Below are 21,171 nucleotides of genomic sequence, written 5' to 3'. Positions count from 1 at the left end.
CCAGAACGCCTAGCTTCCACCAGTGAGAGCAGGTTGGGGACATTTCTCAAATTTTGTTCAATCTTCCATCGAGATTTGTGCACTTTCCAAGATTGGATGACTAGTCTGAGCTGTTCTTAGAATGTGTGGTCCCTGCAAATCATTGACCAAGAGATTTGCCCAGGACTAGCTGCAGCACAGGAAAAAAGTAAGCTGCATGCAATCATTTGTGAGATGGCGCTGTCTAGGAAAACATTAGCCTGGCTTGGGTGTTTTTGGACTTGGATTTTGGCCAGTCTAAAGTCTTTTATGGAAACTCATAGAAGCAGCACAATTGTTTCACTCATTAGAGGCTGGAGTTGTTTACTCTAATGAAGCAGGATTTCTGAGTTGGGCTCTAATTGAACCGGCATGATTTTCACCAGATTTTACTTGGTGCAAATTATGAGGGCAAACTGCCTGAAATTCTAGTTTGGGCATCTTGAATTGGGGGGAACTTTTGCAATAGCAAATGATCCCCCATTCCAAGTTTCAAAACTCAGAACGATATGCAAACTGGGCAGCCAGAATATAACACACCCGGGTCCTTCCTTCACACGGTCTTGAGCTGCGGTCATTGCATCTCTTCTGGTCAGGTGTGCTATCTTGCATGGGGTGGGTTCTGGCATGGGACATTCCGGCGGACCCTAGACTAATGCTTTTAATCAGTACAGAATGAATTGGGGGGAACAGGTATAAAATACACCTTTTGTTCTTGGGTCTCACATTGGCCTAGCGCGACATAGCACAGCATTGGAATGATACGTCCCCGCCCTGTGTAGCTAACTGGAAAAAGGCCATGGATAGGTGCATGTCGGCGGAGGGTGCAGTGTTTCAGGTGAGGGGCTGTCCACAGAAGCATGGGAAGATCTGGGCACGGTGAGCCAAGTACAGGGGAATTGACTTGTCCTTAATGGTGCAGCCAGTCACCAGAGACCCTATTGAATGGCTGGTGGTGAATGATTTGCAAGTTTAAAATGTTGGTTTCAAACGGACACAGATGGGAAACCCTGCGCTATGTCCATATAATGTCTTTCAAGTATGTATGGTGCACGTTCGGGGGGGGTCGGGTGTGGTGTTTTCATTGGTCTGATGTTCCACAGACCCCAGGGGTGGGTGATTTACAGTACCTAGGGAGTTTACAGTATACATTTCAAATGTACTTTGCTTGCTGGGCTTGGCCCAACTGGTACTATGGAAAATCAATAAAATCTGTTGTTAAAAAATAAAAATAAAATAACACACCCGCTATATCTGCAGATACTCAGTGCACATACTGAACTGAAAATTGCATGAGGCTCAAAATGAGGGCACACTGAATAATTTTACTAATATGTAAGTTACAGAGCAAATGCGCTAACTACACTACCTGAACGCTGGGAATGTTGCTGGGCAGTTTTTCAGTTCTGATCTTTACGACTAAGGGCTGTGGGTAGTTCCAGCTCAGATCTGAAGCTACACAAAGGGTACATGCTTTTAAAGACACTTGCTAATCTGTAGGGTGGTAGGTTATTGTAACCAAGAAGGAGGTGGCACATGAGTGCCTCGCCAGAGGTGTGAAGCACTATCTAAATTTTGCAATACCATGCTCTCCCCAGCCGATCTCTTCACATCCCTAAGCCAGATTGTATTTGGTGGTGCTCAGAACCCTAGCTCTGTCAGAACCAAAATGGCCGCCCTCTAATGTACTAATGTCCCAATGTGTTCCAGGTCTGCAGAGCTCACTGGAGCAGATGAACCACAAGCTGGAACGGTGCCAGCATGCAGTGCGGCTCAACTTGGAACAGCGACGGCTGGCCTTCCCCAGATTTTATTTCCTGTCCATAGAGGATACTCTGAATATTGTCTGCTTTGGTAAAGTATACACATTTTTCTGGTTGTTCATTACCACTTACTAGAATATTACAGTAGTTCTGTATGTTTCAGACTCTTGATTCATTTAAATGTCATTTAGAGTTGGTAATAGTTTGTTTAGTCCTTGCATACATTCTTTGTCTTTGTTTAACACATGTTGACCCATGTTAAACCTCTCTCTTCTATGCTTTATATTGGCGGCTTCTTAATCTCTGACATTAACCTCCACTGGTAGCTTCAGTGGGACTGATGTATTCAGTTTGGAACATAATATTTGACTGAGGGATCATTGCTGGCAATTCAGTTCAAGCCACACCAGCAATTTTTTCTTCCTAAAAGAAGTTACTTCTTCACAATGTCCACCAGCTCTTCTACTCTTGTTGATCGCAGTTCGGATACCTGTGTGGATTGTTTACTGGGCACTGTTCCCCAAGTACTGTAACTAAGTAAGGCTACGTTTGGCTCCTCCACCCAGAAGGCTCAGAATCCTGACATTCACCCTCTGCTTGTTTGCAAGCTAGATTTAGTTATGTTAGTTTCTTGTATAGTTCGCTATATCACTCCCGAGAGAGTATCCATGCTCTGGGGCAGATGCCCAAGTGTTCCGTAGTACACAAATATGGTCTATCACAAAAATGTCTACTTTTTTGCAGTAACTGATGTTAATGGAAATGTATTCCAGTACCAGGGGGACAGAAATGTAAAAGAACGCCCACCACTCCTAGCTATGTGAGTTCAAAGAGAGGTGGCCAAAGCAAGATCAGCAGATCTAAGTGGCCAACAGGATTGTTCAAAACTATCCTGAGAGCCAGTGGAGGAGGATCAGTAAAGGCATAGAAGCAGTCTTTGGGGGGAAGAAGAGAAACCAAGCTGGATGCTGAATTCTGGAGGATTTGAAGACGTGACAGCAATGATTCATTAATGCCACATAACATGCATCCCCATTGTCCAAAAGGCTGGTGCTAGGCGCCTGAATAATGGTCTTCCTGCATTGCGAGGGGCCAACTAAACATGGCATGATAAGACACCAAAGCAAGGACCACATACAGCATCAATCTGAGTTTTCATACTGAGGAAATCATCCAAAAGAATTCCAAGATGTTTTTGCTAATTTTTAGGAGAAGTGGGGAAGACCTAGTCTGTGAGGCCATCAATTGCCTGACCAAATCTGATTGGCCTTGCCTAACATGACAATCTTGGTCTTGCCTCTGTTTAATTTGAGGCAATTCTGTTTAATCCGAGTATTGGTAACTGATCTCAAGCATTCGCAGAATCTGACTCCGGTGGATTTGTGGCTGATTTTCTAGCTATGACATTGACAGACCAATAAGGCAACGCATTAACAAAATAAAATCAAACAAAGCAAGTAGCCCAGAACTCGAAGGATCACATAGAAAACCGATTAACTACAAATGAAATACACCTTACCATCAAAAAAACCTTATTAAAAGCAAATCGGTATGAGAACTTATCCAAAACTATCTATGCAGATGAAAGGCCTTTGTAACATAAATATAGTTTGCTATGTGGCTATCTTTAAAGATATGCACTTTTGCATCCTGATTGAAACAAATGTTTGCTAGAGGCAGGAATGAACCCTGAGATTGAATCTTTTGCAAAATAGTGTGATGGGTGAGAACATGTGCAAAACTGCAACCAACATATGCCCCCTAACATGTTGGTTGAGCCCTCATGTGCATTGACTGCTACTATATTGATCCACAACTGACTGAGCCTTGCCAGAATTTCATGATATCCACCTCAGTAAGACATACATACAATTAATCTCCAACGTTCCACAGAAATCCCCACCCTCAATTCAAGAAATATAGGGACATATTAGTAAGAACCTCAGCACGGAGCAGACTCTCCTTCAAACCCCTTCTTCTCTCCAGGTAGCATGCGGAGCTCCCACCAGCACACAGGGCCCCTCCCACCTCCAGGTTCACTCGGACCTGACTTCTGGCAGCTACGTCCTCCTGGATTGGTTCGCGGCACATGAACACGCCCCCGCCCACAAACAGGCAGCTTGCCTGACTTCTGGGTCGCCGCTCATGTTGCGGCGGTTCTCGTGACAACGAACATGTGGGGTGGGCTCCTGCTCCACCTTCCTGCAGCATGGGTGAATCCCCACGCCAGTGTTCCCTCGGCCCAGCACTTTGGGGCCTAAAAAGCTCCCGAGATGCTCCTCACGCCACCGGTGGCCCAAGCAGCATTCATCCGAACCACAACAGCAGGACCGAGCAGCGTTCTCCCCAAGGCAAAGGGGGCTCAATCCACTCCTGGCAGAGTGGTGAATCTAGCAAGAACCCCACGCTGGGTCCAAGGGCACACCGGGCAAAGTTAGGCCCAAGCAGGCCAGCTCATAGGGCCTTCCGGCAGAGGGGCAGTCCCTCGTGGCGGTTCCTCCTGGGGCACAGCAGGTACAACCAAGCACCCAAAAGAGCACACTGACATGGGGTCACAGCCCCAATATTTATACCACGTGTGTGTTTGTCCTGCCCTGGCACAGGGCTAGGACAACAAGTCCCAACTGGTTCTGGGGGGTACTGAAGCACTTTGTTTACAGTGCTCTCAGCCTCCTTTGTCGGGTTGGGCTCTGTCCTCAGAGACACCACAGGGAGGGCGGAGCCAGCATTGAACAAAGCAGACACAGGCCTATTCAGGGTCAGGGGCTACTCCTCCCACTACTCCAAATGCAGATCTGCCCATTCAGCCTAGCGCTGACTCACCCAGCCTCTCTGGAGCCACACACCTCACCAGCCCGTCACTCCAGAGCCAGACATGCAAAACACATCAGGCATGCAAAGCCACATAGCACACAGAAATGCCAACTTCTAAAAGTGTCATTTCTAAAATAGTGATCATAAATCTGGGCTAGCTAGGGCCTTCATTATGGGTGACTGACATGCAGTAAAAGGGGGATCTAGATGTGGCAACCACTTTGCGTGCCACGTCACAGTGGCAGTAAAACTGCGCGCACAGGCCCTGCAATGGCAGAGGCCTGAGACAGGTTTTAAAGGCTACTTTGGTGGGTGGCGCAAGCAGCGCTGCAAGCCCACCAGTAGCATTTAATGTACTGGCCCCGGGTATATGAGATACCACTTTACTGGGGACTGATAGGTAAATAAAATACGCCAAACAGGTGTAGACTAATCTTACCATGTTTACCACAGAGAGCACACACACTTTACACTGGACAGCAGTGCTAAAGTGCCCAGAGTCCTAAAACCACCAACGCCAGGTCGGAAAAAAGACTAGGAGGAAGGCAAAAAGTTCAGGGATGACCCTGCAAAAAGGGCCAAGTCCAACAGCTACCGTTGTAGTTCTTTTGGTCATCTGCTGCTTCAACATAGTGTAATCCCACCTCATGTGGGACACCGTACTATCTGGGCCTTACTGTTGATCACCTTGCCATGGAGCAACTTTACATGTTTGCTGAAGATAGTGCCCCCTTTGTTGCAGCAACATGTTTTGCTCATTCCATGGAAGAGTCAGTCTGGACAATGTTCTTCTCAGGCAAATGCCTGCATTTCTATATTCCTGTGATTGGAGAAATTTCATTGAAACCTATATGAGTCCAATTTACGAGTTGAAAGTAACTATATTCTCGCCAAGAATCTAGATGCCCAAAATGAAAGTTTTGACTGGTATCACTGCACACATTTACCCCTATTATGAGTTAAACCTCATGGAATGGGGAATTACTGTGAGTAGCCCAAATTACCAGCTGGAATTTAGCACATAATTGCTTTTCCTATGGGGGTATGCTTCGAGCAGGTGGCAAATGTGTGTGGGGAGTGGCAGTAAAGTGGTGGCAGAGGGTAGCAGGTGGGGCAGAGAAGGATAGAATGTTGGTTGAGAGGGGGGTGCATTACATGCTCCCTCAACCCTTGTTTGATGGTCGGGCAGGGACCAGGGAATGGGTCCGGGTGCAAAGTAGTCCTTTTCCAAGATGATTATACAGGTCTGATTTTTTGGGATGGGGGGGACATTAACATAGCTCTTTGTTCACCGAGTAGATTTAGCTGTAGGAGAGAATGGCCCACTCATGATTGAATGCCTGAATTCCCCAGGGAACATCTGGTCCGCTAAACTCTAAGGGGGTCATTACGATGGAGGATTTTCCGCATCCTCCGGGCCGGCGGAAGCCACCGCCGGCCCGGAGGATGCGGAAAATCCTCTGCGGACCCACCAGGACCCACCGCCACATTAGGATGGCTGGTGGGTCATGGTTTAGGTCCGCAGCTTTTCCGCCGCGGCTGGCTTACAACCGCGGCGGAAAAGCACTAAAATAGTGACGGTGTCTCTCAGACACCGTCAGCCAGATTAGGATGTGCTTTTGAACATGCTTTTCCGCGGCGGCTTTTCCGCCGTGGAAAAGCATGTGTAACTGCACTGCGGGGGCCCGTTGCGGGCCCCCTAGGTGTAGTGGGGGGTGGGGGGTGCACATGGGGGGTACCTATGGTACCCCCCTGCATTTGCGTGCACAATGCAGCAGGCACCGCGCGGTGCCTGCCGCTTTGTGCACGCAAATGTTGTGCATGCTTTTTTAACATTGCTGCGGGTGCAGCTTGAAGCTCCACCCGCCGCAATGTTAAAATAGAGGATGTGACCGCCACCCAGGGGGTCACATCCTAATCTGCACAGAGGGAACGCCGCAGCCCATGCGGACGTTCCCTCATGCTCTGGGGTCGCGGACGGACTCAAGTCCGTCCGCGATCGTAATGACCCCCTAAATCGGAGTCTTAAAAGATGTGGTATTTGAAGATGTGGCTTATGTGGCCTATGTACGAATATGACATTTTGTTCAATGTAAAAGCAACACTTCCCTCGACTGCAGGAACATGTATTTTATTAATGGGAATGTTCTCTTTGACACAAGCCGTTCTGCCCTTTATGTCAGAATCCCTTCAATAATTTACTCTGAACATGTTTGACCAATCATTGCACCTTGTGCCCTTGTTCATCTAACTCATACGCTGAATTTGTAATTTGTAATAATAAATATTCATTTCAGGTCAATGAGCCTATCACTATTCATTCAATTACAGCGTATGATCCCAGCCGTCTGATGGAATACTCGATGAAGATGTTTGAGAACATTGAAAGTCTCATTTATGAGCCGGATGAAAATCCTGAGATAGTGGGCTACAGAATCCTTGGTGTAAGAAGTTTCCTGGCTGAGAAACTTTACTTTGTTCAGGTAAATTGAGTAGCGTTTAGAGAATGTGTGTAGCTTTATAAAGCATATGTTGGCATAGGCAGTCTTGTAAAAATGATGACCATAATATATGCATTTTTTACATATTGCCATTTATGTTTGTCTCACATACAAGAAACCAGGCTCGCCTGCTAATAATCCCGAGTTTACTATAAGGATCCAGAATTGATGCCTGTCGATACCTCAGTCCAGACTGCTTTGACTGATCATTCATTTTCATGGGTAGATTTACTATTCTAGCACCAGTCCTAGCCAATTGGAATGGAGTAATATAGCCAGAGTGAAGTAGTGCTTATGTCAGTGTAATTCTGAGGGGGACATAATCTGACTGAAAGCTGTGGTGGGAGAGGTAATAGAGGTGCAAATCTACTACAACTAGGATTCTCTCTCGTGTTCATAACATATAGAATATTTCAGTGCAGGATTCCACAAAACATTCTTTAACAAAATAATCATGTTTTACAACAAAAAAAGTAACTAGAGAATATACCCAATTGAACAACACTTCCCTCTTTTTTTAAACCAATCAGCCAACATATAAACACATTACGTTTTACTTGGAGCCCTACTGCTAAAGAGCAGTTAGAGCAAAATAAAGCAGGAAATTGTGCCGTAGTAAAGCCATAATAAAACAGTGCAAACTGACACAGTCCTTTAAGAACTGCACTGTCCCATCATGCATAGCAGGGTGCCAGTTCAAGTTATGAGTACAGGGAAGACCAGAAAAAACAATAGTATCCAGGTTTGAAATTTTGAATTTAGAGTCAAGTACCCACGCGGATGACAAGTAAGTAACTTTTCCTTCTTTGACCATTGGGATTCCCTTTGATATTCACAAAATGTAGAATAGAGAAAGGAGCGGCCCAAAGATCTAAGTGCAATCAGGAATGCAAATTAAATACCCAGCAGCGCCTGGCCCATCCAATTAGATGTCATGAAGTCTGGGTACAAACAATAACAGATAGCACAGGTGTAGACCACCCTTGAAATGCAGCCTTTCGCATGTCAATAATGAGAATATTTTTCATCAGAGTGCGGTGGCTTTCTCCTTTTACAGTGGCCCCCCGGCTGTTGCGATAAAGGCCTATTAGCTTTCTTATAACACGTAATACCACAGGAGACTATTTATCTGCTTATTCTCTGTTTAGAATAGACCAGTCCTATGGGAACACCTCCATAACTTACAAAAGTTGTTTATCTTTATAAATGTATTTGTGTTTTTTTCGGGGGGGGGGAGGAGGGGATTAAAATGCAACACCCTCTAAACATCAGAATAACTCGTAGACCTACCCTCAGGTACGTAGGGTTCTGGAAAAAGGTCGACAAAAAAAGGGTCTGATTCATTTGAAAATCAGAAATAACTTAAAGTAAAACAGAAAAATGAGTAATTGTGTATGCTTTATTGTGATGGAAAACCTTGTATAGTTTCCTTGTACCTAGACCCTGCAGTTTACTACAATTTCTGGCTGATGTAATAGCCACCATAGAAGCAACGTTCCAAGAGAGATTTTGTAACTTAGCCGTGTGCTGTAACTCAAAACTCAATGACTCGAAAGGGGGATTCATCAGTTTAATAAGTACAAATGACCTTAAAGACAATTTTGGATGTAATGGAAACGCTGATCTTTTATATTAAAAATGTGTTCCGGCATACTGTACATGTGCATAATATTCTACTTTTTATTAATTCAGAAACAGTATGGTGAAAAACGTGGATTACAAGTAACGTTTCCTTATGTAATGTGATCCCAGCGACCATGCAGCTGTTTTTGTCTTTCCAACTATCGCACGTCTGTGGACACAAATGATAAGAAGTTCTGACATTAAGGAAGAAGGAAATATATTGCTAATAAAAAGAAATTGACCTAAAGAGTTATATTCATATCAATGTAAATTAATGAATTATATTTACCTATGTGGAAAAGTAGATTTGCTACATTACAATGCTGCTAAATGTTTATGTGTATATTGTATCCCTGTGAAGTTTCCATACGTACAACACCACCAACTCACTGCAAGAAGCAGGGGAGAGTGGAGTCCTTGGTTCTGTGCCAGGAGGCTTTGTGTCCGTGGAGGTGGTTGGAGAATCAGAGCATCCTCCTGATTGCGAATCATCTAGCAGGGTCCCTGAATGCCAGAGAGGATGAGCCGGGCAGACGTCATCTAGCAGATCATGAGTGGCATCTCAATCCTGAGCAGTGGCGGCTCCTCCGCTAAAGCGGAGGAGCGTCGCCCCAGTGCCTGAAGCAGCAAAAGAAAGTAAAAACAAAATGATAATAAAGTAATGTTATTATCATTTTATTTTATCCTCCTGCTGCTGCAGATTGCGTGAGGGGGCGGGCGTGGCTGCTGAAAAGGGGAGTAGGTAGAACATTCCTAAGTGTGCAGTGACTGTTTGCCCGGCCCTCTCTGGCTGCCCAAAACAGTTATGCTCATTTTCCCTATTCTCCATGCAGGCTGCATTACAGCCTGCGTGGAGAACATGCCCACCCCTCCAGCCCCTGGCTGAGTGTCGTGTCACGGCACTAAGACCAATCACAACCCTGCAGCGTCGATATTGGTTGCGGGGGAGTGGGGGAGCCCTGTTGCTTCCTGTCTCCTGTTTCTCTCAAGAAGCCAGGAAGAAGATGTTCGAGAGGAGGCTGCGGCCACCCAGCTGGACATCTGGGAGGAACGTGCTTTTTGTTTCAGCTGATCCCCACCGCCCCTCTCTCCCACCCGCCCCCCTGCTGCTTCCAGGTAGCAGCCGCGACTGATCTTGAGGGTGGTAGAAGACATCTTCCAACAGTGGGTATAAACCTAGCTCGATCTTTTTGCTACTGTTGACTATGCATGGTGTCAACAACTTGTTTGGAGCGCATTCTGGTTGTAATGGAACAATGGACTCCTTATTTATGTTATGTTATTAAGATTTATTCAGCGCAAACAATTACCCTGAGGTGTCAAGGCTCTATGATCCATAGGAGAGAGCGGAATGTGAGTGTTTCAGGAAACAGCCATGTTTTAAGGTTCTTCCTGAACTGAAACAGATCTGGGATGGTTCTAATATAAGTAGGCAGTGCATTCCATCCATTGGCTGTGGAAATTAGAAAACTGCACTCACTCCAGTTAGATTTCCTGAACCTGTTTATTACAAGTTGTTGGGACCCAGAAGAGCATAGGCATCTTTCCGATGCATACCACTTAAAAGAGTGCTTGAGGACATCCGGGCCAGCTACATGCAATGAGCAATACAAAAAGCCTTATATTTGACTTGCTGCCTTACCGGCAGCCAGTGCAAATATTTAATGGCCGTAGCTGCAGATTGCTATTTGGGAGTCCTAGTGATCATTGTGATCATTATGGTTGCAGCATTTTGCAACTCCTGCCGTTTGTTAAGATGTTACTGCTGCATTTCGAGGTATAAGGCATTGTAGTAATCTATCTTGAAGAGAATGAGCGCTGTGGGCACCATCTTTTTTGCCAATAGGGGCGAATCTTTTTTATCATCCTCAGGACATGAAGATTAAGCATGGGCGGAAAATCCGTTCCGCTCGCGGATTTTGCGGATTTTGCGGATTTTCTGTAAATTTGCGATCCGCGAACGCTCGTGAATTTACCGAAAATCCGCAAATTCGCACGCAGCGGATTTTTTTTTCTTGGTGATACAATTTTGCGGCGTGCGGCGTAAGTTCGCAATTGCGAACATGTAGGTGCGGCGGGCAGCAACAATCTCGCACTCGCGAAATTACAAAATTTGCAATTCTGCACAAGAAATCCACTAGCAAGCAGCATAGACCTTCTGAAAATGATGATTTTTATCAGAATAACTCCTCAGGTTGACATTTGCCTGCCCTTTTTTGGATTTGAGGCCTTTTGACTTTCTTTGGATCACTTTTGGATTAGAAATCAACTTTCACAAGTAAGTTTGTTTGGGGCATTACATTTGCTGTTCCAGAAAAACGAGTTTTGCTAAACTGAAAGCACTCAGCAGGTGCAAAAGTTCAAATTCATCATTAGTAACCATTCCCTGTAGTGCTTCCTGACTGGGGCTCCTCCAGAGTTCAGTTGCTAGTTGCAACAATTGTATGACCCTGCTCTGACCCTCACAGCCGGATCATGAAGCAAATTACAGATAAGGAAGCAGGTGCCAGACTGGAATTTTAAAACAGTGACACATTAATAAATCAACCCCAATTTAATTCATGTCAGTTGAAGCAGGGCAGGTGTGCTTGCTTTTTCCCTCCATAATCTACAGTGATGATGATGAACCAGAGGGTGGCATTGATGTACCAGAGGGTGGCATGGGTGAAACAGAGGGTGGCAGTGTTGAAACAGAGGGTGCTGTGAACCTGTGATGATGAACCAGACGTAGAAACAACATAGTCGCGACCGTTGCGTGCCGACAAGTAAGTTCGCAATTGCGAACTGGTACAAAATCCTTGCGAACTGGCAGAAACCCTTGCGAACACTATAAAAACAAAAAAATCCGCAAATTCGAGAGAATTCGCGGATTTTGCGGATTACGAGTTCGCAAATACGCAAATTCGCGAACGCCAGATTCGCCCATGCTTAATAAAGATTGGAAAAGGTGATGGCATTTACATCAAGGCCATAGGCCTCCCCATCTCTACGTCTACCTCTCCTGCCCCAAGCTCTGGTGAAGATCAAGAACAACTGAGTCCAATTCTTACTGGTGGCTCAGGATAGAGCCAGGAGAGTCCAGTACCTGGGACTTCTGGCATGATCATCTGTCCTCTGATCAGGCTGACACTTTCCAAGGACATCCTTCCCCAGCACGAAGCAGTGTTCTCAGCATGAATCTATGCAATCTACACCTGTATGCATGTAGAGTGAGTAGCAGTAATTATCTGTATTTGATTAGACGCCATAAGTGGGGGATATCATCCTTGATGTCAGATGCCCCACTGCAAAGTCCCTTTATGGCAAGCACTGGTTCAAATGTGTTACCTGGTGCCATCCCTGACATACATACCCCTTACCATCCCTACCAGATGTTTTTTTATTTGTTTTGTATTTAGTTCAACGAGTTCTTTCAGTGGGCAGTATACAAGGTTGTTTTGTTGGCCTCCTCAGCAGTTTCCTTTCTAAGACTACTGGCTGTGGTGTTTTTATTTCTCTGATTCTTCTTATGAGGTCCTTAGAACAGAGTCACAGATCTCATTAGAACCTGTTCAAGCCCAGTATGTGTTTCTTCCACAAATGGGCGATTGTTTGGAGGCTCGGCAGTCTGCTCCTAGCAAAGGTATTCTGAGCAAGTGGCCCTACGAGATGATTGTGAAAGATGCATCAATGATAGTTTGGGGCACTCAACTCAATGAAAGGCTCATCGGCAGCTGGTAGGGCCCACAACAGACACTTCACATGAATGTGCTGAAGCTGCAGACAATGCAATCAGCATTGATGGATTCTCTGTCCTAAGTGACTTAACTGACAACAACCGCAATGCAGCACGTGAACCAAAAACGATATTGGGTCAGAAAACTAGGCCACAAAGTTTAACGTAGCTTACTCAAGCAAGGTGTAGGAAATGCCAGCACTGGAAAGCAAAGCAGCTGTGACCAAGAGCAGCGGCGGCGTCTTCACTTGGGCAGGGGAGTGTCACCCCACCCCCTCCCCCCAAACACTGCAAGCTGCACAGGAAAAAATAAAATGGCAATGCATTTCATTGCCATATTGTTTTTTCGTGCACGCTGCAGAAGCCAGCCTGCCCGAGACATGGCAGTGGCTTGCTGGATGCTCCAAACTGCGCATGGCACTTTGGCCGGCTATCTTGCGCCGGCCAAACTGACATGTGCACTTTGAAGCTCTCCGCCGGTCAAGCACAGGCCTACAGGGCCTGAAGGAGCACCCATAAGCCCGCTCCATCCAATCCTGTTGCTGCTCTCACAGCATGAGAGCAGCACCAGGAATGGTTAAGGGAGTTGGCGGGGCACCAGCTGCAGGAAAGAACAACATCAGGAAAGGAGCGAGGAGTGCAGCCAGGTAAATGGCTTCTTTTTGTTGTGATGTGTTTTGTTTGTTTATGTATTCACAGTGCTGTGTATGTATTCACTACTGCTCCAGACCGCTGGCACCTGCTGATCTTGCACATATTGCTGCGCGGCCGTTTGCCCGCTCCACCACTACCCATAGCTGGCAGTCGCCACTGAGCGACAGTGGTTGTAGACCTTACTGATCACTATTTTTACTTTCACTATTTGCTTTAAAACCACCTATGGACTTCAGGGGCGTAACTGGCAATAGTGTATCAGGTGCAGTGGCACTGGGGGGCGGGGGCCAGGGATTTTAGGGAGCCACTGTGTTCAAATTTGAGCTGTTTGTGGCCCAGTTTCTCGTGCTTACACCAGGGCCCATGGCTCTCCCTGCTACACCACTAACTGACTTGGCTGTGCTAAGATTCGTTAAAGAAGAAAGGATGTCTGCTCCTTCCCCTTTGAACATGTCCCTTTTGTCTTGCAGCCCCTGGAGTGCAGAGGGCCGGTGGAGGGCTGGCTTCCTCAGCTCGTTAGCAGCATGAAGGGCGCTCTCCAGCGGCACGTGCACGCAGCCCTGGGATTCAGGAAGCCAGGCACACAGAGGGAAAGAGCCATCCACAGCGCCGGGGCCAGGCGCGTGCTGATTCCCAGCACGCGCGTCTCCAAGGAGGACTCTGCAGCTCACAGAAGTAGGCATTTAACATTCGCTTTTTTTTCTTTGACTATAATCAGAGCCTAATGACTTATCTGGGATCCCGTAACTACAGAGAGCCAAGGCATGAATAATACACACAGACGATGCTTGAATACTCGGAGGCAGTCCTGGGAGTAATGGAAATTACACTTGGGTCAGAGCTGTACAAATGTAATGGGGGTCGTTCAGACTCTGTGTCACTGAGAGCGCCTGTTCATGCAGCCCCCCGCTTCTGGGAACGCACTCTCTTGTGGTTTTCCAACGTACACAGACACGTTCTCAGATGTAACTCACGCTCCAGCGGCAAACAGAATAAAGTGCAGGATGGCTGATCACATCATGATGTAGGTCCCTGATCTCAGCCTTTGCACATGGGTAAATATTGCATTCGTCTCTGCAGAACTGCCTTATTCAATCTCTAATGTGCAGTGGGATAGAAATAAAAGAAGCAGGCATTGACATAACCATTAGGTTGGGCGCCGGCTCCTAACCTTTTAGCTTTGCCAACACTTGTTTTGTTTCCATATTACGTTTGTAAATCGTCATCATTGGCCCTCGCCAATATAGAAAAAAAGCCTAAAATCAAATATATTTTTGGTCTCAAAAAGCATACATCTCCAAACAGCCTCTGGCGTTAAGAGAACTACTTTTTAGGTCGAGCATAGCACAGTGCGTATGCGCTGCTCTATGGGGAGGTTTCTTGTAAGCACTCCAAACTTCCCAGAGACTTCTCCGTGTGAGTCGGACTCCTCCCACACATTCCATTGACCTTTGCGTGTGGCTTTTAATATTGAAAGCACGCAAATGGCTAAAGACGTGTGCATGTCCCGCCTTTCCTCTAAACATTTACTCCCATGGCGTTTGGGTCTCGGGAGCGAGCAGCGGCGTGCAGGCAGGACATGGATCAGGTTACTAATTTAACATAGCGCGGTCACTTTCACTTTTCACTTTCGCTTGTTTTGAGGTTGTTTCTGGGACACTCCTGCCTTGAGCCTTCCTTCATCCCTCTCCGCTCCCTTCCCACCCTCCTCTACGCTCCAAGCACCTCCAGCAGCCCCTCTTGTGCTTTGCAGCGCCTGCTTGAGGTGCCACCCCCTCAACCCTTCTTGGGTACATCGCGGTTCTGTATTTTGAGTCTGAATGTTCACTTTGTCGAGTGATGAAACGTTATCGTTTTCTAGCACTGGGGACTTCTATTCTGTCTCATACTGTCATGTGTTCCCTTGGTCACGGTGTCCTGGAAGGAAAGGGTTTGGTGGGAGCTAAACAAGACACGAGCTGCATAGTTTATGGCCCCACTCTTCAGATACTTTACAAAGCCTCTCATCCTATAGCTGTCTTTGTTTTCTATTTAAAGGCAACGTTTGCACACGCCTTTCGGCATTATCCATGGCTTTTACAGATGATACCCACCCTGCACTCCTGGGCATCCCACCCAAGAATTGAGACTGCGTGCCTTCTTTTATAATGTATCCACCTATTTTGCCCAATTGGTACCCTCCCCTCCTAATTCTTTTTGATACCACCCTTCAATCCTGTAAAGCGCTCTGATACCCTCACGGATCTGGTTCGCGCTCTATAAAACTTTAAAATAAATAAATAGATGTGTTTGTGCTTTTAATACAAGGCCACTAGATGGCCCCTTTTCATCAAGCACATACATGACGCTCAATTTTTAGGTTTTTTTATGCACGCCAATACTTTCATTTGTGTTAATTGGAACATTGACTACATTCGGACTTCAACTCCCAGAGCGCACTGTGCCCTTCGTGACATGAGGCCCCTGCTAGCTTTATGCATGGGGCACTGAAGTTGGTTTGGCCCTTTTGTGTTCCGTGAACCAGGCCCACTCGCCTGTGACTACCATATGACAGAAACCATATCAGCATAGGTATTTACCTCACGTCGCTCCGCACTGTGGTCCTTGAGTGTCCATTCTCACATTATACATGCTGGGCAGCTTTATCTGAATGGAAAGTGATGTAGTATTGAGCCTTGACAGCATTGGCATGTCTAACCTCAAGTAAACACTCACCTACTAAAAAATATTACTGAAATGATATGTTCTTTAAGCAAAGGTCAGGGCAGCTGCCACCCACCCCTTGCTTGCACGTGTGATGTATCTTTTTCACTTGCATAGATGGAAGATGCTATAATTACAGAGATGGATAACAGACAACCCCAAGACTTGCAGACCAGACCAGCAAGTTCATTAAGGGGATTTGATAGTGTTGAAATAATAACTATTCATTGGCCTTATGTAAACTTTCTTATTAAGAAGGCACTGGCAGAATCTTCGGACTCACTGGTGAGGCCTGCATACAGAATTACATTTCAGTCGCTCGGCTGTGGAAATCGAAATACCTCTAATTTTCTATATTTTTCTTTCCTGCACTTCCCTTGACAATCCCTTTCTTTGTCTCACCTCCCTCATCCACTGTCTCCCCTCCCCTGTCACATCTTTTCTACATGTTTATTATAAGGTCCCAAAGGCGAGACTTATTGGTTATGCCAATGCTTGTTGTGTGGATGTGGTCCTTGTGATCGAGCAGACTGCTATCACCCAAATTGACATTAGCTAATAGCTGAATTAACTCCAGAGGAAATGACATCCACCTTACAAAGTAGCGCTAATGGAAAAGCTGCTGGCCCGGATGGGGTCCCAATTGATGTTTTTAAGCATGATATGGATTTTTGGATCCCTAATTTATTAAAAGTTTTTACTGCTACATTAGGGGGAGTATTGCCTGCATCCTTGGTAGAAAGCATTATTGTACCAATTTTTAAAAAAGGAGATAGAGGAAAGGTCAATTGCTACTGCCCCATATCCCTTCTGGGTCCTACTTCCAAACTAATGGGGAGAATAATGTTGGGGAGGTTAGAAAAATGTGCCAACGAAAATAACATCTTAACTGAGGCCCAGTACGGATTCAGAAGGGATATTGGGACAGTGGAACAATGTGGGAACCTGGCGCTATTGATAGGCAAATATACCTTAGCGAAGGAAGGGCTTTTACACCTCTGTTTTGTCGATCTCACTAACGCCTTCGATCTTGTTAATCTTGCCAAACTATGGCAGACCTTGAGGGCGCTAGGGGCTCCCAATGACATCATTGTTTATTTATCCCAGATGTACACTCTTTTAACCTCCAGAGTTCGATTTGGCCCATCTGGGGAATGCACCCCAGATTTTAAAGTAACGCAAGGTATCCGGCAAGGATGCGTATTGGCTCCTCTTTTGTTTGTGCTATACATTAATACCGTATATGTCTTTTTACACAATCAAATAGCAGACGCACCTAAAGTCGGGGTGCGTCTGACCCCTGTACTCTTATATGCAGACGATGCTGTCCTGATATCAAGGACAGCAAATGGTCTGCAAAAAGTAATTGATAATTTTGCACTGTATATGTCTGAAAAAGACCTACAGATATACTTTAAAAAAACTTTTGTTATGACGTGCGGGAATATTAGGTCTAAGAACAGGCAACATTACGTGGGAGGGGTAGTTATAAACAGAGTTGCAACCTTCTCTTACTTGGGTTTGCTATTTAATAGGAATGGTACCTGGAATTCTCATATAGAATTGTGTAACTTGAAATTTTTAAGAACTATTGAGGGGATTTTTAGATTTGCTCCGAAAATAGGTAATAAACCTATACGGGAAATCCTAGCTTTATTTCAAAGTAAGTGTGTTACAGGAGTTTGCTATGGGGCTGCAGTATGTGGGAGAGCTAACATCACCTCCCTTCAAATACAAGAAAATAAATTCCTGAAAAGACTGTTGGCAGTGCCTAGCTCTACCGCAAATGACATAGCTGATAGAGAATTATCTGTTCCTTTCCTTTGCGACCTAATAATTAGGCAAGCTCTCACCTTTTGGCAAGGAATATGGTGCAAAGATGAGACAAAATTCACCAAGGATTTAATTACGGACTGTTTAGCTCTTGACTACAGCAAAAAGATTCCATGGTTGGAACATATTTATACCCTTTTGAAATTTTGCAAGATATATACTGATAGAAAGAACCCTGTAGCTATCCATGATTTTAGTAACAAATATCTAAAGTTAAGATACATGAACACTATGGAATGCGTAAGGGAGGTTGAAGTTAGTCAAATGCATAGCGTTATTTCTTATTGTGAAACTATACCTGCAAGGGGTCCACAAATTCACTTAATCCAGGTTAGAAATATACAGCACAGATTCTATCTAACACAACTTTGATTAGGCATGCTCCACTACTTAACAGCCTTCCCCAAAATGGAAAAATTGTGCCATAATCTCCCGAATTGCCCATGTGATGGTAAAACACCCCAATCCACGATGCATTTTATTCTCTTTTTTAGTTTTTATACGGACATACGAAAATCTATTTTAAAACCTCCGTTTTTATCTAAAATGCTTTTCCACTACAAACATACTTTTAACTTTATATGTAGCTTGGGGAATGAAAAAGTGATTAATGATGTTATCCTGTTTATACAATTGGCAATAAGGAAAAAAAAAGGCCTATGCCCTCCTGGATGCTCTGCAATATGAAAACCTGATGATTAAATGTAGCTTGTTATATACCGTTTTTTTATGCCCAATAGCACCATGCACTTTATCTATCTGTTTGAAACAGGTTATTTTGTTTTCACCCTGTCAGGATTCCCCACGTTTCCCTTTAACATTTATCTGATATATTAACTTTTAGCATTTTAGATAACCATTGGTCGTTGTATTCACTATATAAAAGTGTACTATGTTGTGTTCTATTGATGCTCATGAAATATGTTTTTAGCTTTTGATTGTCTAAATTTGATAATTAACTGCAGCTTGTATTTGCTCCCCTCTGATTAGCAGGCTTTTATGGTGATATGATCTCACCGAATAAAGCTGTTTTGACTTGACTTGACCTGAATCGCTGAATTGGGCTGACTAGCTGCCCCGTGTTGTATGCTGAAGTGGGCAGAACTAAAATGTGAATGACACAACAACAGACCAATGCATAAGTAGCGCTGACTAAAAGACCCTATAAGAAGTGCTTAATTTCTTAATGAATGAGTGCTGGTGCCCAGCTTTAGTCAGACGTCTGGGGCCTGTGCAGTTAAATGTTAGTGCACCGAATACCAAGGCTGCGTAGTGTTAAATCCACCTCACGCCACTTTAATTCACTACCTTGCACTTTCTGTCTTGCTCCTCATATCTCATTCCTTATGATCCCTTTGAATATACCTTCATTAGAACGTTTGAAGCTGGGAAACCTTTTCCTCTTAACTCTGTAACAAACAAGATCCTTTATTTTACAAGACTGTCTTTTCGAAACTTTGTAAGCCCTGACGATATCTGTCTAAAACCTGTCTGCCACATATTTTGAAGGCCGAAGAACCTGGGTTCCCTAACTTGGATACCACTATGTACGAGCAGTCAACACAAATTGGCCTCTCTTTTGCTGCTTATGTGCATTCAGCCAGCAAACTGGTAATCAGCATGACTGAACCTTGGTTTTAAATGAACCTTCTAATACTAAAAGTTGTATTTGAAGGGCAAAGCTTGCCATATTATAAAGGTATCTGTGTAAAATCATTTAACATGCACGTGATCTAAATGGGAACCAATTACATAGTGTTTTTTCCTAGAATCTGGCAGTGGACTAACACTGAATACACTCTTCTAGGACATGCGGTTTCTCTGACAATTCTTCACCTTAGGACACACCTGCATTCACCATGCATGGATGCAATGCTGTGCACACCCTGGATCTCATTAGAGTTCACTTGGAGTCAATGGCTGCTGCCCCTGTGCACTGGATTGCTTTCTATGTCTTTTTATTGAGACTCCTGAACACAGTCATTTAACAGCTTCCAGTCTGATGATTTTTCCTTGCAACAGTACTTCCCAGTGAGCGAGAGACCAAGAAATGATGGGCTGTGTATTGACTTTATACAAGTAAAGTGTTCCCACATGCAGTGTATATGGCTCATTATAACAGCTGTAGTTATGGTTCCTGTCCTGCTAGCTAGGGATGGGAATTCTTTTTAGTTTGCACAAACACTCTATTTCCATTCTAGTTGTAGTTACCCCTAAAAAGCCCAATAAGAGGTGGGTCTGTGTGTGCAGAGACTCCTGGTTTTTAAGTATCACCTTTACTGAGGCATTTGGAGAGGAAGGAAATGCCCTCCCATCTCTGATGGATGTTGGTATGTCGGGACCAATATTAGTAGCATTTTCAATATGACTGTCTGGTGTTATGTGGAAAGGGCTGCATCTTCGCCTCAATTCCTGGATTTGGATCCTTAGCTAGTAACAAAGGCAATGTTTGTGTTTCAGAGCAGAAATCAGCTGTTTCTAGTACACTGAGTAGATCTGGGCGGCCCGCATCTTTTAGTGCCACATTCATCTCTGTTGCTGTTGTTGGAGATTCTCTTAAGGCTAATGAGTCTATTATCATCCTGGCCTAGAATAGGTTTAGGAATAGTGCTGGGTAGCCTTACACAGTGTTTGTAGGCTTACCGTTACATTGAGTCCTTCAGATTAGGCAGCGCCTGTCTAGATTGGGCGGTCAGTCGGAAGTAGGTTTCCAGATTAGGATATACATTCAGTAGACAAGTTCATGTCTTACATTTTGTATGATGTTAGTGATTGTTACTGGTAGGTGGTACTTGAGTTGGGCATGTTTTCAAGACCAATTATTAAGTGCGTCCGTCGTAAATAGGTGCCTGCTACTTTAAACGTCAAGGTGCGTACTGATGAGGTCATAACATATGAAGATAAACTAAATGACGAATTCGATATCAAACCTCTTCATGCTATTTGCTGCTATTTCTTCCACTGTGGCTACATTTCCAAAAATGTTAACAATAGACCTGCCACAAGACAACATTGTTTTTTTATTGTGTAACTGGTGGAAAAATGGTTCAAATAAAAGGGCAAGACCAAGCACTTTCACCACTCCGCAAGATAAAAGATTAATTTTAAGGATGATTTAGACCTGTGTTACACCAAACCTTTAACTGATACCTGTAAGCTTCCTGGCGGTAAACCGCTACATTTGCTTCTAGAAAGCCATATTGATGCACTTCCTGTCATTAATCTCCAGTGTAGTGATAGTTGGGGGTCCTTAATTCATGATTTTCCATCAGGCTCTCTCCACTCTGTCCCACCTTCATGACAATCATCAACAAATTTAGTTTTAAGAGGCTATTCATTGGTCACACACTTTCTTTATTTTTTTTATTTTACGGAGTTTTACATAACGCAAACTTGACCCGAAGGTTTTGGGTTTCAGAGCGCTTTACATCCAGTTGCGTTACATGAGGACATATTCAGACAAGACGGAAGTCCTCATCCTGGGCTCCTCGCCCTCCGCCTGGGACGACTCCTGGTGGCCCCCCGCCCTGGGCACCGCACCCAAACC

The 21,171-nt window shown here is 44.7% G+C and overlaps 1 protein-coding gene across 1 annotated transcript in view; it reads left to right on the top strand.

Annotated features, from left to right (window-relative positions):
* Positions 1 to 21,171, top strand: part of LOC147729703 (uncharacterized) — a 48,526-nt gene that overhangs the window by 15,663 nt on the left and 11,692 nt on the right. Inside the window, exons 3-5 of the mRNA XM_086954023.1 lie at positions 1,729 to 1,872; positions 6,927 to 7,078; positions 13,559 to 13,763. Of these exons, the coding sequence (XP_086810149.1) occupies positions 1,729 to 1,872; positions 6,927 to 7,078; positions 13,559 to 13,763 (501 nt within the window). The remainder of the gene's footprint in view (positions 1 to 1,728; positions 1,873 to 6,926; positions 7,079 to 13,558; positions 13,764 to 21,171) is intronic.

This window comes from Lissotriton vulgaris, chromosome 2_1 (assembly GCF_964263255.1).
Source record: "Lissotriton vulgaris chromosome 2_1, aLisVul1.2, whole genome shotgun sequence".
In the NCBI taxonomy this organism is placed as follows: domain Eukaryota; kingdom Metazoa; phylum Chordata; class Amphibia; order Caudata; family Salamandridae; genus Lissotriton; species Lissotriton vulgaris.
This window is presented reverse-complemented; position numbering and strand designations above follow the sequence as displayed.